This window comes from Ursus maritimus, unplaced genomic scaffold, assembly GCF_017311325.1.
Source record: "Ursus maritimus isolate PB19 unplaced genomic scaffold, ASM1731132v1 scaffold_7, whole genome shotgun sequence".
Lineage (NCBI taxonomy): Eukaryota > Metazoa > Chordata > Mammalia > Carnivora > Ursidae > Ursus > Ursus maritimus.
The window spans coordinates 39,849,882-39,864,579 of NW_024426885.1; the positions used below are offsets into that span (position 1 = coordinate 39,849,882).

General features: G+C 51.7%; 1 protein-coding gene across 1 annotated transcript in view; it reads right to left on the reverse strand.

The window, feature by feature from the left end:
- Positions 1-936: 936 nt before the first annotated feature.
- WDFY4 (WDFY family member 4) overlaps positions 937-14,698 on the reverse strand; it is a 282,866-nt gene continuing 269,104 nt past the window's right edge. The window contains exons 58-62 of the mRNA XM_040624184.1: positions 11,202-11,381; positions 8,796-8,978; positions 6,193-6,277; positions 2,474-2,585; positions 937-1,395 (exon numbers count right to left, since the gene is read on the reverse strand). Of these exons, the coding sequence (XP_040480118.1) occupies positions 1,329-1,395; positions 2,474-2,585; positions 6,193-6,277; positions 8,796-8,978; positions 11,202-11,381 (627 nt within the window). The 3' untranslated portion in view covers positions 937-1,328. The remainder of the gene's footprint in view (positions 1,396-2,473; positions 2,586-6,192; positions 6,278-8,795; positions 8,979-11,201; positions 11,382-14,698) is intronic.

Genomic DNA, 14,698 nt, shown 5'->3' on the forward strand with positions numbered 1-14,698 from the left:
GGCGTCGCTCTCTTTAGCGTTTCCACCTCCAGTCACGTTTGTCGGCACAGACATCTTCGCCCCAAGACTCCAACAATAAGACCTGACGCCGTCCCCCCTTTTCTCAGTGATGTGGGGAAGCAAAAGACAGCGTTCAGGAAACGTTTGTCCAGTGAATGAGCCCAAGGCAGTCTTTGGGGCGACAGACCTTTCAGCCCTGGGAAAACGCGATGAATGGTGTTTTGAAACATGACAGCAGCCCCGCCATGATATTTATGACCCTGCTTCTTGGCCTTCCTGGGGAGTGGTGCTCTCTGCTCTTCAATTTATGGTCCTTCAGTGCAGCCCCAGACTGACGAGGGGATTGCAAATGGGCTGTCTGCTAATAGCGCATGCAGACGGTGCCGGAGGTGGGGTGATCCCGGCCCCGGGGGCAGACACAGGCCCTTCATACCCAGGGAGGGGCGCAGTGGACCTCAGAAGCACCTTCTCCTCCGTCTTGCCCTTCGCAAAGCCCTCGAAATTTACAGATAGATCACTCTTTCCTCTCCATCCCTCACTCACTCTCAAGGCATATGCCTTGACCTTCGTGTCAGGACAGGCCCAGGGAAGAGCCTGCCAAGAGCAGGCCTGCTGTGGGGTACAGAGACAGGGCAGGCATACCTTGGCGGGGTGTCTCTCCCCCATTTCCCAGGCTGACATGGGTGGCCTCATGTCCATATCCTGTGTCTCAGCCATGGAAGTAAGCCTTCTGAGCGTGGCCCCTTGCTCCCCCAGGGCCCCTGTCCAGCAGACAAGCCTGCAGGAGAGGCGGTTCCACGGAGGGAGACAAGAGGGCCTGAGAAACACTCTGAGAGTGGGCTGTGCGTCCCTGAGGCCTTCCTGGCTTTCTAGGTAGGGGAGGCAAACACCTGAGTGGAAAAGGGTGGTGATTTTATACTCACGAGCCCTCTGGCATCTGGAAAACAGTTGTTTTAATAAAATAAAGACAATCCAATATTTCCCATTAGTTTCCAGTAAGCGACCCAATTTTTTTCCCATGTAATAAGCCCTCTGGAAAGGTGAGTCTTGTGAGTTCGTGGGAAGCTTGTGAGCGAGTCACGGTTTCTAGGTCGTTGCTCACAGGCTCCCAGGTGCTCTCCTTTTTACAGAGCGTGTCCTTGGACAGCCCACGGCCGAAGTCCCACAGGCCATGCAGTGGCTCAGCGTGTGCAGCTGTGAGGTCCAGCAGTCCCTTCCTCGGGGGACACTCCTCTGCACCCCAGGCACTGCATCAGCCCGCATTCGTGGGGTGCCGCTGCCGCTCAGGACGCACGCTGCTCGGCCAGACCTCCGCTGTCTCTTTCTTCCTACCCTTCCGCAGACCAGCAGAATATTCTCCCCTTCTCATCGCCGACCAGGAGTTTGGTCTGGTTTCTTGGGAAGAGAAGGAATAAACAGGACTGTTAGAACCAAGCCTGTGAGTCCCACTTACCCCAGCTGGCCCTCAGGAAACGCGACACAGGGGGGAGGGGGGTTCAGTCCAGGACCCCGTGGGGCCTGCACCTGGCCTCCATCTGAGGCAGGGGGAGGGGCTGGGAGAACTGGAGAATGTTTTGACCTGGGGGGAGGGGGACTTTTGAACTATGAGGATTGTGGTCTCCCTCCTGAGTATAGGGGGACAGTCCAAGATGTCCAGGCTCCAGGGAGCAGGGTGAGGCCCAGACTTTTCTCTCCAGCATCTCCAGGTGTGCCTGCTGTCCTGTGAACACACAGCCGCCACCCCGCCCAACCCCAGCCAAACAAATGGCAAGATTTCCTGCAAAGAGTCAGGGCTCTGGACTCTCCGTCCCTTTGTCCATGGCCCAGCCTCGCCCACCTCACTTCAGCGTGGTTTCTAGAACATGGTGTGGTTCCGACCACCACGGAACCTGAGCCCCCACTCCAGGGCAGTGAGGGAAGAAGGGAAACAGGTCTCAAAGGCCCGTGGCCTCCTGAGGCTACACTTCCTAGTGTATTTGGCTTAACGAGAGTAAGTACCACTTACTGCCACAGGGTAACTGTGAAGAATTAAACAGTGTCTATCCAGCGTAGTGCCTGACACTTGGCTACTCTACACTGGCTTAGAGCTTTCAAAAGGCTGGGTTTTTTTTGGTAACCAAGGATCATCACCACACCAAATGTCCTGATTGGTAGTGGGCCTCAGGAAGGAAGTCCCTCTCCAGCATGACACTACCAAGCCATATACTTCTACCTTCTAGATTTCTTCATGAATTCATGGATATTTGAGAGAGAGAGAGAGAGAGAGCAAGAACATGTGTGTGTTAAAAAAATGTCCTAGGGCCCTGCAGGGGCACCTCGTTGGCCTCTTGTGCGTTGTGGGCCCTCCCAGGTCACTGTAGCGGTGAGGCCACCTCCCAGGGCCATGAGACCTGAGCCTAGAGCCACGGGGACTTTCCTAGGGGCAACCCCGGCGCCCCCTGCTGGTGGCCTGAAGAACACGGGCCTTGGTTACCTGGACACAGCCAGAGCTGTCACCGCAGGGCTGGTCTTGCTGGGCTTCCCGGTCAGAGCGAGGCTGACATCCAGCTCTCGACACAGGGCAAGATTCTTCTCCCACCTGTGACCTGTGGGCATTGTGCAGGAGAATCATTCGAAACCCCGAGTGGCCTCACACACATGCACGTGTGCGTCCACACGCGGGGCCACAAACACATACACACGTATTTATATTTGTGGTCAGCAACTTGTTAAATTGAGGGGGAAATATATTTAATCTTGGCCTGTGCTGTTGCAAAAAGGGCCGTCCCAATTTAATTTGCAGGCTGTGATAGTTACATGTGCTGACGTGCTGCGGTATCCATTGTGTACCAAATTGGATTTGTGTATTATTGCTTTCTAAATTGCATGCCTAGTTCAGCAAAATTGTTCATCAGTGTTTACTGGCTTTATGCTTAATAAGATGCCCCACAATACCTTGCTGCCAGGATGTAATGCAGCCCGTAATTGCCTAGTAAAAATAAATTACATAAAGTCGGCATTATCAACTTATCTAAATCCTCTCACGCCACAACCAATAATTAAATGCTGAGAACGTTTTTTCAAAAAATATAACTCAATGATTGTTACTTCACTCATTTTAATGACTGCATTTGGGGACAGACAGTAATTCCTTCAGCATGGAGGGGTGAGATGGAGGGACATCAGCTGGGCACATCCCCGCGAGGTCCCTCGGTGGCCGGGTGGGAAGATGCCGCTGTCCCAGCTGTGCCGAGGTGGCCTCTTCTGTGCACACACAGGCCTGTGCACTGGGAAATGCATGTGCATTTTGTGTTTGTGCAAAAGTCCAAGCAACAAGCCTTCCTCGAGCACTTTTTATGTACCAGTTTGAGTCCAGATCTACGCAGTGATTCCTAAAATGAATTGTGCTCAACGGGGTTGGTCCTTGCTGCAAATGACAAATTAATGAATTCCAGGCAGAAATTAGATTACATCCGCACACGGATGCAGCATCCTTAATATCTTCAAAGATCTCCTCTCTTGCCCTTTACGACGTCTCAGGATGCAGCGATATGCACGCCATAGGACACGTGTGCAAATATCTATGAGTCATGCCCAATACTGTCGCCTTCCAGCAAAACCATTTTGAGCGATATTTTGAGAACAGCAAGACCTCCACTGGCTTAGGTGTGTAAGCCTGCATATGGGCTTGCTGGCTCCGTCCTGTGGCCCAGCCTGGTTTTCATGAATGTGTCTGTGCCCTCATGTCATTTCACCCGAATCCTCCCTTGAACTGTGATCACGACCCTGGCACCTAATTCTATTTGACAGGGGTGGCCTCAGGCACCCTCAGCACAAACGACAGGGGAAGGATGTGGACCTGGGCCTAAGGGGGCCCTTGCCGGCCTGAAACCATCTTGTGAGCTCCCTAATGCCATCAGCCGGTATATGAGGGGGGGAGGCTCTCACAAGCCTGTGAAAATTATAAGGACGAGCTGCATTTTTTTGTTGAGTAGACTCTTGTCTATGCCCTATTATTTTTCTGTTATCACGTTAGGATGATCGCCATCTGACGGGGTGGGCGAACTGAGGGACAGAGAAGCTGTTGGGGCCAGCCAGGTCTAGAGCCTTGTCTCCTGCTTTTTCTCTCACTCCCATTGCTCCGGACCCCATTCCCAAAGAGCACGATCTCAGCATAACTGTTGTTCTTGAGTAGAAATCCATGAATACGCTGGCACTTTCAGAACAAGTAGAACGTCTCTGAGGTGCCCTCTGTTCATCTGTCTTTCCATCCGCCCAGCATTCTTGTTCAGACGTGTGTTTATGTACCTTTTCCTCCCTGGACCTCCATAGCTTCAGAAATGGGCAGTGGTGCCCAGCCTGCCCCGGCACGCTCTCGGGCAGGTGTACCACAGACTTGTTCATGGCAGGCTGCAGAATAAGGATCCCATGCCAACTCTCTTCCACGTGGGTGGCCAGCGGGGAGGAAGTCTGGGCCCTGCTCTCCAAAGAACTGCTGTCAGTTTCTTAGAATGCATAAGCCCGGCACATCTTTCTTTTTCTGCCGAGATGGGCTGATTCCTTGTAGTGCCAAAGGACCCTCGAGACACTGGGACCCGTGAAGTGAATGTGGTTGTAGATCCTTGTGAGGTCACTGCTCTGGGTCAGCCCAGATTATTGACAAGTGTTCCTGGATGGCTTATTTTGAAGAAGGGATTCCCCGTGCAGAGCCTGCAACCTAGCAAGGGCTGATCCAATGTCTGTGTATGTTTGTGTGAAGAAAGAACCATAATGGATGACTAAATGACTCAAGGAGGTGTGGAATACATTCTAGAAAGGAACTAACTGAAAATGGCTATTCTTTTCAGAAGGAAGCCCTCAGCACTCTGGAAAATTCTCTCCCATGAAAGGTCATGGGTCCTGGCATGCAGAGCAAACCAGAGGGACTCATGATGACAGGAGAATTCACACTTCGTGGACACCAGGAAAGATGTCTCGGTTCTGGGCCAGAATCTTCAATGAAGACAGAGCTGAGAAGGGAAGTTTGCTGCATTGGAGGAGATAATGGTGGGGGCCACTGGGACAGCTGTGGTGGAAGAGAAGGAGGCGATGGTGTTGATGGTGACCTCTGTGCCTGTGGTTGGGGGTGGCGCTGTGGATGGTGACGTGTGGCAGTACCTGTGGCTGAGGTTAGTCTGGGTGTGAAGGTAGTCTGAGGTTGGTTGTGTCTGCTCTGGTGGCAGAAGTGAGAACTATAGTAGTCACACACCTTTGGGCAAGTTACTAAGCCTCTCTGGGCTTCAATTTCCTTCTCCTTCACAGGGCTGTTATAGTAAAATCTACCTCGCACGGTTGCCGTGACAAATAAGAGAATGTGTGACAAGTGTGCACCAGGGAGGCCGCTCCTGGTCAGCCCTCTCCCTCCGAGTTCTGTCATGGTGGCCATGCTGGTGGTGGTACCAGCGGCCGTGATGGAAGGAGAGAGAACAGATTTTCCTACTTCAGTCCCATCTGCCACAACCCAAAGAGGATTCTGGAATAGTTGTTCTCTTACTTTGGCGCACACCACACTTACCTGGGCACCTGTTAGATATGGAAATTCTAACAACCCCAATTGTTTGCTGGGGTTGAAGGTAAGAGCAGGACCCAGATCTATATATTTAATAAGACTCCTGGGCGCTGCTGATGCAGAGGACCCCCAGACCCACTTTGAGGAGCTTGCCATGGGGTTGGGTGGGTTGAGCCAGGATCCAGAGGGCAGGCTCGGACACTATGGAATCACATCCTCTCCCCAGGCATAGGGCAAGGCCCCTCCCTGGCTCCTGCCTGCTGCTGTCTATAGCCTGGCTGTCTAAGCAAGTAGGTATTTGGACCCAGGTTCTAGGCTGAGAAGTTTGGCATTGAAGAGTCATCCAGGCAGACGGAGAACATCAAACCAAGTTCTGCAAGGCGTGTCCCTCCCTCCCCTTTCTGAAGCTCAGGAGCTCCTGACAATCGCCATCACCACTGCTCGCACGTCCAAGGAGCAGCCCAGAGCTCACTGGTCCCAGCATGATGGGGCCAGGATGCAACAGGACTTCTCCATAATGCTTCACATCCCACTAACGGCTTGCAATAAACTGTGCTCTGTCCCCCTTCCCTGGGCTCTGTAGGCCTGAATGGAGCTCTGGAGGGCAGAGGAGAGGAAAGAGTGAGCAAGGCAAGGGTGCCCCCCCCCCCCAGCAGGGCAGGTACCTCTAGGGCTTGGAGGGGGAGCCGAGGGCTCCTCTGGTGTTGCCAGCCCAGGAACTGACGTCTTCATGTCCTCAGTCCTCCAAATCTGTCCAGAAAAGAGAAAAGGCCATGGCTGGGGAGATGATCCCGTCTGGAGCCTCGGGCCCACCCATTCTCTCACATCCAAGTGACTCTGAGGGAAGGGGTGGGAGCATGGTGCCCTTTCACCTCCAGGACTCATGGATTCTCTGGGACAGCTTACTGAGGCTTCGGCCCAGCACAGTCGCAGCTTGGATGGGTTCGCTCTGCCCTCCTGTGACCGCAGTGCCCCTGCCCTCCGCCTCTTAGCGGTGGGGTGAGACTCAGCAGCTAGCTTATTGTCATTTTACTCAGCGAATGCCCGCACATTCCACTGCCGCCATCCCTGGAGGCCTCCCTCCTCACTCAGCAGCCGGGCCTCCCCATCCTCTGTGTCTGGCTCTTGGTCCCAAGCCCTCCTGGGAGTGTCCTCAGGCTGACCACCTACAGCTTCTCACTTGCTAAGTCTGGACGTGTCGTAGCCAAAGGACAAGGACCAGCCTTCCCTTAAAGCTTCTCCGATCTCCACACCAGGCCTAGCACAGCGCCGGGCCATCGCAGGAGCTCGGTTACCATCCCGGATAAATGAGTGCTGAGTGTATGAGAGACTCCCACTCATCAGTGGGGGGCCTTTGAAAGAAATGCACCTGCTGCCCAGGCAGGCCGGGCTCCTCTGACTGACCCAGGGCGTGGACCACACCCCACCAAACCCAGGCCTCGCCGACCCCCCTCCTGTTCTGGCTAGCCCAGGACGCCCTGCTCTCTGCAGAGACCATGTGCCCCTCAGAGCCGCAGATCGGGCTTCTTAAGGGGCCCTCCTCAGTCTTGTCTCTTATCCACACACACTGGCCCCTTGGCCTGCCCAGCCTCTCCGTATGCTGTGACCTTTCCTCCTCCTCGGGACTCAGCTACACTGCCACCCCCGCTCGTGTCTCTCTGTTAGAAATAAATCCAGTCTCCCTGTGGACCCTCCCCACATATTCATTCTGCAAGTAACATCTTCTGCTTCTTCTGAAACTGGGGGCCTGGACATCTGGAAGGCAAGGCTAAGTCGTAGCCATGCTGGCACACAGCAAGCTTTCATAAATATCTATAGAATTCAATGGGCCTTTTCTTTAATATCTCGTGGCATTCAGTTGACATTTCCTTTCATAACTGTGGAATTCAATTGACAGTTTCTTGAGTAAGCCTCTGAGTTATCTTTACTTATTCCTTCATCTCTCCTGTCAGTCTCAGAAAAATAACCTTGTTCTTCCTGTGCTAATCCTCACACCTCAGTGTTTGTTTCCTTCTCTTCCTGGTTTCTTGATGCTTTCCCTCGCCATGGCCTTCCTCAGAGGAAGTCATAGCATGGTCATAGCATGCACTGCATACGTGTATTCTGTTTGTCTTGTCGTCTAGGATATGAGCATCTTGAGAGTAAGGGCCTATTACCATTAATTTCTGTGTCCCCTATGGCGCGTATGAAGAATTTGGCACAGAACCAGAGTTAGGGGGATGGATACATGGGTAGATGAACAAATATGTGGGTGGGTAGATGGATTCGTGGGTAAATGGATGGATATATGGAAGGTCAGATCATTGGATAGAGGGATAGGAAGGAAGGAAGGAAGGAAGGAAGGGAGGGAGGGAGGGAGGGAGGAAGGGAGGAAGGAAGGAAGGGAGGGAGGGAGGGAGGGAGGGAGGAAGGACAGGAAGGAAGGAAGGGAGGAAGGAAGGAAGGAAGGGAGGGAGGGAGGGAGGAAGGAAGGGAGGGAGGGAGGGAGGGAGGGAGGGAGGGGGAAAGGAAGGGAGGGGAAGGAAGGGAGGAAGGGAGGGAGGGAGGGAGGGAGGAAGGAAGGAAGGAAGGGAGGGAGGGAGGGAGGGAGGGAGGGAGGGGCGGAGGGAGGGAGGGAGGGAGGGAGGGAGGAAGGAAGGAAGGAAGGAAGGAAGGAAGGAAGGACAGGAAGGAAGGAAGGAAGGAAGGAAGGAAGGAAGGAAGGAAGGGAGGAAAGAGATAAATAGTTGGGTAGGTAGATAGTTGTATTATTTGGTGGATGGATGAATAGATGGATGGGTAGATGGATGAATGGATGGACAGATGGAAAAATAAATGGATGGATGGATGGATGGATGGAAGGATGGATGGATGGATGGATGAATAAGTATAGAGATAAATAGCTGGTTGGATTAGTGGGCGGACAGATGGGTGGATGGATGGATGGGCAAGTGTGTGAATGGATGGCCCAAATATTTCTTTTCAGAACTGGGTATGTTCTTGTGCATTTGACCATTTGGGTTTTACACCTTGTGATAATAAGTGTTTATTTCATTACGTTAGTGTATGTGTGTATAAAACTATATATATAATTTTATGTATGTATTTATTTATTTACTTTTTGCCTGGTGTGAGACTTGCCTTTGTCCTCCCTTGCTGTGGAGACCTGGTCTGGCATGCCACCTGGTTTCAAATGCAGCCTACAGATTTAGACTCTTGGCGGAAGTGAGCAAAACAAAGAAAAACACTTTCTTGTACCATGCTTTCATTCTGCCCAAGACACACCTACCCGAACCATGCCGTCTTGACTCCCAGTGATGATGACATGGTTTGTGTCCCATGCTGGCCCCTCCATCGCGCAGCAGCAGGTTATGGCTCCTTCAGGGCCCCAGGCCGTGGTGATGCTGGCCAGGGGCTGTCCGTTGACATTCCATAGAGATAAGTGGGCTCCCGCACAGGAGACAATGGTGCCCTGCAGCAGCGAGAGCCGGCTTTACTCCCCTTGCTGAGGTCACTGCCTGCCCATCTGCCATTGCTCAGCCAGAGTTTACACCCATGCACCCTTACCCTGCTATCTTCTGAAGACTAACCAGGTAATCCAAGACCTTCTAAGACACCCGCTTCTTCCCAGATGACTCATAGGTCTCTTGTGTTTTCATACACAGCAAATTCCTGGCTATTTTCCTATTGCAACCATGTGTTTGGATACTGCTTTCCCTGACACAAGCTGACTGGCTCACCCACTGGGGTCCTTCCACAGCCCTCTCCCTGACCATATACTGACTGGCATAGAAGATCCAGCTTGGAGACTGCCCCTGGCTCTGGACATGGGACCGATACCTGGCTGGCCAGCCCTAAACCCAAGAAAATCTGGATATCACCTGATGGAGGGCAAGGAGAGGTCTGAATGATTGTATATGGCTCATAAAATTGGACAACGTCCCTCTGAAGGGAATTTCTGAGGAAAAATGTCCCCATTGAATCTCCTGTAATGTTTATGTCCAGAGTTTTCTTCTCACGTCCTTGTCTATATTATAGCCAATGGTGTAGTGGTCACTGTCACTGAGGTCTCATAAAACCAGCTGGAGCCATGCCTTTGAGTCTTGCCCTAACCACAAAAGGGATGTGGGGAACTCAGTGCCCTTCCGTAGCCTTCTAGACTGGGCTCCATCATGTCTTTTCCTGAACTGTTCAGTATAGAGTCTGCTTGAGGCCAAGGACCATGTTTGATACATCTCTGCCCAGTACCCAGCACTGGGCCCAGCAGGCACTCAATTGGTGAGCACAACTGGTTTCAGGACAAGTTGAAGTCAACAAGTTGTTGTCCTGATGTAAGTCTTCTCTGAGGACTGAGGACATTATTCTTTATGGGTTTTATGCTCTCTCAGATCAGGGCTTGGTTCCTTTCCCAATATATCCCCCAGTTCATTCATTCACCCACCATCCATTCATCTATTCATCCACCCATCCACTCTCTATCTGTCCATCTACCTATCTACCCACTAATTCACCCAAATTTCCAACCACCCACATACCTATTCATCCATCCATCCATCCACCTATCGCCATCCACCTATTTATCCTTCAATCTTCCCATCCATCCACCTACCCATTTATCCACCTATCATCCATCCATCCATCCATCCATCCAACCATCCATCCATCCATCCATTCATCCATCCATCCATCCATCCATCCATCCATCCACCTATCTGCCATCCACCTATTTATCCTTCAATCTTCCCATCCATCCACCTACCCATCTATCCACCTATCATCCATCCATCCATCCATCCATCCATCCATCCATCCATCCTCTATCTGCCCATGTAACAGTCATCCTCCATCCCATCCATCCATCCATCCACCTATCGCCATCCACCTATTTATCCTTCAATCTTCCCATCCATCCACCTACCCATCTATCCACCTATCATCCATCCATCCATCCATCCATCCATCCATCCATCCATCCTCTATCTGCCCATGTAACAGTCATCCTCGATTCAGGCCTACCTGGAGACCACTTTGGACTAAAGTTGGTACCAGGAGCCTTCTTGAGCATCTCCCCCTCCTTCTATTATCCCTTTGCCCATTCTGTCCATGCGCTGGACCTCCTGGGGCTTTCTGCGAGCAGTTGCAGAGGCTTTGAATCCTCAGGGAACCCTGTGCCCTACGATGGGGATTCCAGCCTGGGAGAAACTCCACACTGAGATTTAGATATCTATTTCTCTAACTCTCTCTCTTCTCTCTGTCTCTGTCTTTCTCAAACATACACATGTTCCTGATAGGCTCATCTATGGTAGCCAGCATGGAGGGACAAGCAGAAGCACTTCCTGCCATGGAGACCAGAAGCACCTGCTGAGTTAACGATGATTTGGTCAGTGAGCTCAATCAGTCAGTCAAGCCCAGCAGAGCTCTTACCAAAGCCAACTCCATGCCTGTGCCAGAACAGACACTTCCCACCACCCCCACCACCCTGAGGGAGAAAAATAAAAAAGGAAAAAACCAAAATCTAGACCCAGATGCTGCACACGTTGATGGCTCCGCTCTGCCTGGTAAAGAACAGTCCGCACATTCGGGAGCCCCTCCACATTCTTGCGTGGTCAGCCTCTCTCTGCCCCTGGGTTTTCTCTCGGGGCACTGCACCGTGCTGCCAGGCGGGCTCCCAGACATGGAGAAGGCAGGGCCTTACCGAGACGTCACTGATGGCGAGAGCAGAGATGGCCTCTCGGTGGGCAGGCAGGCGGGCCACGTGGGTGAGGTGGTCCAGGTCCCACAGGATGCAGGTACAGTCTTGGGAGCCACTCACCAGGAGGCTGAAGGCGACTGATGCTGCCAGGCATGTGACAGCCTGGGTGTGTCCATACAAGGCCTGGAGACAAGAGGCAGACCCACAGGTGAGGAAAGGGACCCTCCATCCAGCTACCTGGGGAGAAATCCTGCCCTCTCTTTCACTGTTGGGCCCAGAGGAGGAAACAGAGATTCAGGGTAAGTCTGTGATTCCAAAGTCTGTGGTATGTGTACACGTGTGTGTGTGTGTGTGTGTGTGTGCGTGTGTGTCCATGCTGGCCTCTCAGTTCCATCCATTTCTGGGAGTTGAGGCCCGGCCTGAGTGGGTCTGCAGTCCATTTACGATAACCGAAAGAGGCCAGCAGCGCCCTCTTGCCGTGTGCCCCCCGCACTGTCTTGCGGCTGGTCACATGTCAGCCTCCTGATTTGCAAAGTGCGCCGTTACAACCAGGTGCGTGAGCATTGTCCGAGAACATGTTAGAAACACAAATTCCTGGGACCTATCGAAGACCTACTGAATCAGAAACTCTGGGGTTGGGCCCCAAAACATGGGTTTTCACAAGTCTTCCAGGAAATTTCTGGGCATGCTCAGGTTTGAGCATTACACCAAGGGAGCCTCGGAAACAAGTATGCATCTGCCCACTAAAATGGGAAGAAGGCAGGGAGGTCAGGTCACAGTTACAAAAGAAGCGACTTTTCACGTACGATGGGTCTGGGTTCATAGCCTGTCTGGCCACATGGCAGCAGGTGACTCAGGGCCTTGGTCTTGGCCCTCAGGTTGGCCTGTGCTGGGTCTGGCCTGGTTCACAGATGCCCACGTATCCAGATAGGGCCAGAGGCCTTGCTCCCCGGGGACGCGTGCCAGAGGGGCTGCGGTGGCCTGACACCCCCAGGCCCACTGCTGTGGGCAACAGTGTGGTTTCCATCACAACTGTCCCAGAAGCTGCCAGGTAAGCATGATCTGAGGGCTCCCGTGTGCGCATGTGCTGCCGTCCTTTGGAGTCAGCCAGAGAAGTGCGGAGGTGGCCTTCTCAATCGTGACCACCCTGGCTTAGCTCGTGGCAAACCTCCACCCTCAGGCAGATGACGGCTCCCTCATTTGGGTCAAGGAGGCTGAGCAGCATTTTTCAAAGGTGTCACTTTGCCTGGTCCCAGCAATTAGAAGTTCGGCCAGGGATTCCTGTTTATTTCTAACAGACCCTAATGTGGCACCAACCAGACGGTGCTGGCAAGGTTCTGGATGTGACCCACAGAAGATGCTTTGGGTCATCTTAGGAAACCGGAAACTGTCTAAAGGAAGAGAAAAAAAGAGGCTTTGACCAGAGCTCTGATGTCTAAGTTCTGACCGCAGGGGACATGGCGACTCCACAGTGTGTAAACCAGGGGACCCTGCAGTCAGGGCTGGGGATTCAGAAGGCGAAGCTCTGAGCCCAAGTGCCTACACGTGTGCTGCCCATTAATGGACCCAAGCCCGCGGCACCGTGAGCACTTAGCCCGCCCCGTCGGGAAAGGCTGGGGGAATCAGCGAAGGAGGACACCCGATTTCAATGTGTTCTCTACTGCCTCTTGTTTTCTCAGAATGCGGTAGTCCCCCCTTCTCCATGGGGGACACGCTCCAAGACCTCAGCAGGTGCCTGAAATGGCAGAAAGTACCGACCCCTGTGTCTACTGTGTTTTTTCTCCTATACATACGTAACTATGACAAAATTTACCTTACGAATTAGGCACAGTAATAGATTAATAGCAATAACTAATAACAAAACAGAATAGTTATAATAATATACTATAACAAAAGTTATGTGAATGTGACCTTTCCCTCTCAAAATATCTTCTTGGACACCGTACTCACCCTTCCGGTGATGATGTGAGTTGATGAGATGACACAAGGGGAATGGCATAGGCACCGTGACGCGGTGTCTCTCTACTACTGACCTTCTGATAAGGAGTCAGAAGGAGAAGCATCTGCTTCTGGGTCGCGGGTGACCGCAGGTAACGGAGACCACAGGAAGTGAAACCAGAATAAAGGGGCGGAGGGGAGGGGACTAGTGCAGGACCTGTTTGCCCGGGCGATCAAAATAACTTCATGATGTCATCATACCTAACTAAAGTAGCAAAAAATAAACTAGAAGCCTCTGGAAATAAGCGCTCCCGCTGGCCACCCCTGGCGACTTGGGCGCACTGACTCGTCGGGGCCGTAAAGCTACGGAGCCACTGTAGATAAAGCATTATGTCCCTGCTTGGTAATTCTACTTCTGGAAATTTATTTTAAGGAAACAATTAATCAGAAGCAAACAGCAATCTGTATAAGTTGTCTTCTGCAGCACTATTTAAAATAGTTAAAATTTGGAAGTAACGTAATTGTCTAGTTTTAGAAGAAATGGTTTATTAAACTGTGGCGCACTGACATAACAAAACAATTGAAATGTAATTTTATGGAAATGGAATAATATGGAACAATTGAAATGTAAATTATAGAGACTGTGGAAAAGCAGAAACGATTTGATAGGCTGGGCGAAAATAGAATAAACATAACTACACAATGATCAGAATGGTATAAATATGTATATCTGGGGATGGCAGCATGCAACAATGAAAACTTTTATAGGGATTAGAGAGAATTGTTCAACTTTGAAGTGAATTTGAAATTTGTCTTTAATGTTGTAATATCTTTAAAAAATAAAACACTTAAAAAAAAACTGCTTATGAAACTAATGATGATTTTGTCAACCAGTCGGGGACAGATGCCCTCACTGAGCAGCTGGTGGTCTGGGGGATCCCCAAGGCCATGTCAGCCACTATCGGTAAATGCGAAAGTATTTTATTTTGCCTAGGAAAAAAGAGCTTGTGGGATTCCCCCTCCCTTTTCCTCTTGATTTATAGCTAGGAGAGGATGATGAAGGACATTTTTATGCTGTCAATACCGGGGCTTTTACAGTTCATCTTCATTTCTAAAAGGGACCTTGGAGCAGCCGGGGGAGGCCGCTTCCCTGACTCCCCATGGCTGGCCAGCTCCGCAGTCAGGCTGGGTCTGCGGCTGTCCCCAGAGTGGGGCCTGGGAGAGGGGGACATGTCACAGAGTAAAGCACGGTCCCTTCACTCAGGCCTGGAATAAGAACCCAGCCCCCTGACCGCAGTTCGTGGAAGGGAGCAGGGAAACCCAGAATGACGTGAACACGTGAAAAGGCAAGGCGCCCTGCTCCCCAGGATTCATCAGCCCCCTCAGCACTGATCGATTCTTTCCTTCACCTCACTCGAGGTTCACTGAGAGCCCACCGCGTACTGCCCACGCGCTGGGGGTAGCTTGAAGAGCATCCAGGGAAACCCAGGATCGGTTCCCGTGAAACATGTTCAGTTTAGGAAATCTGGCCCATCGTGAGTTTTGCAGGATTCATTTGCGTT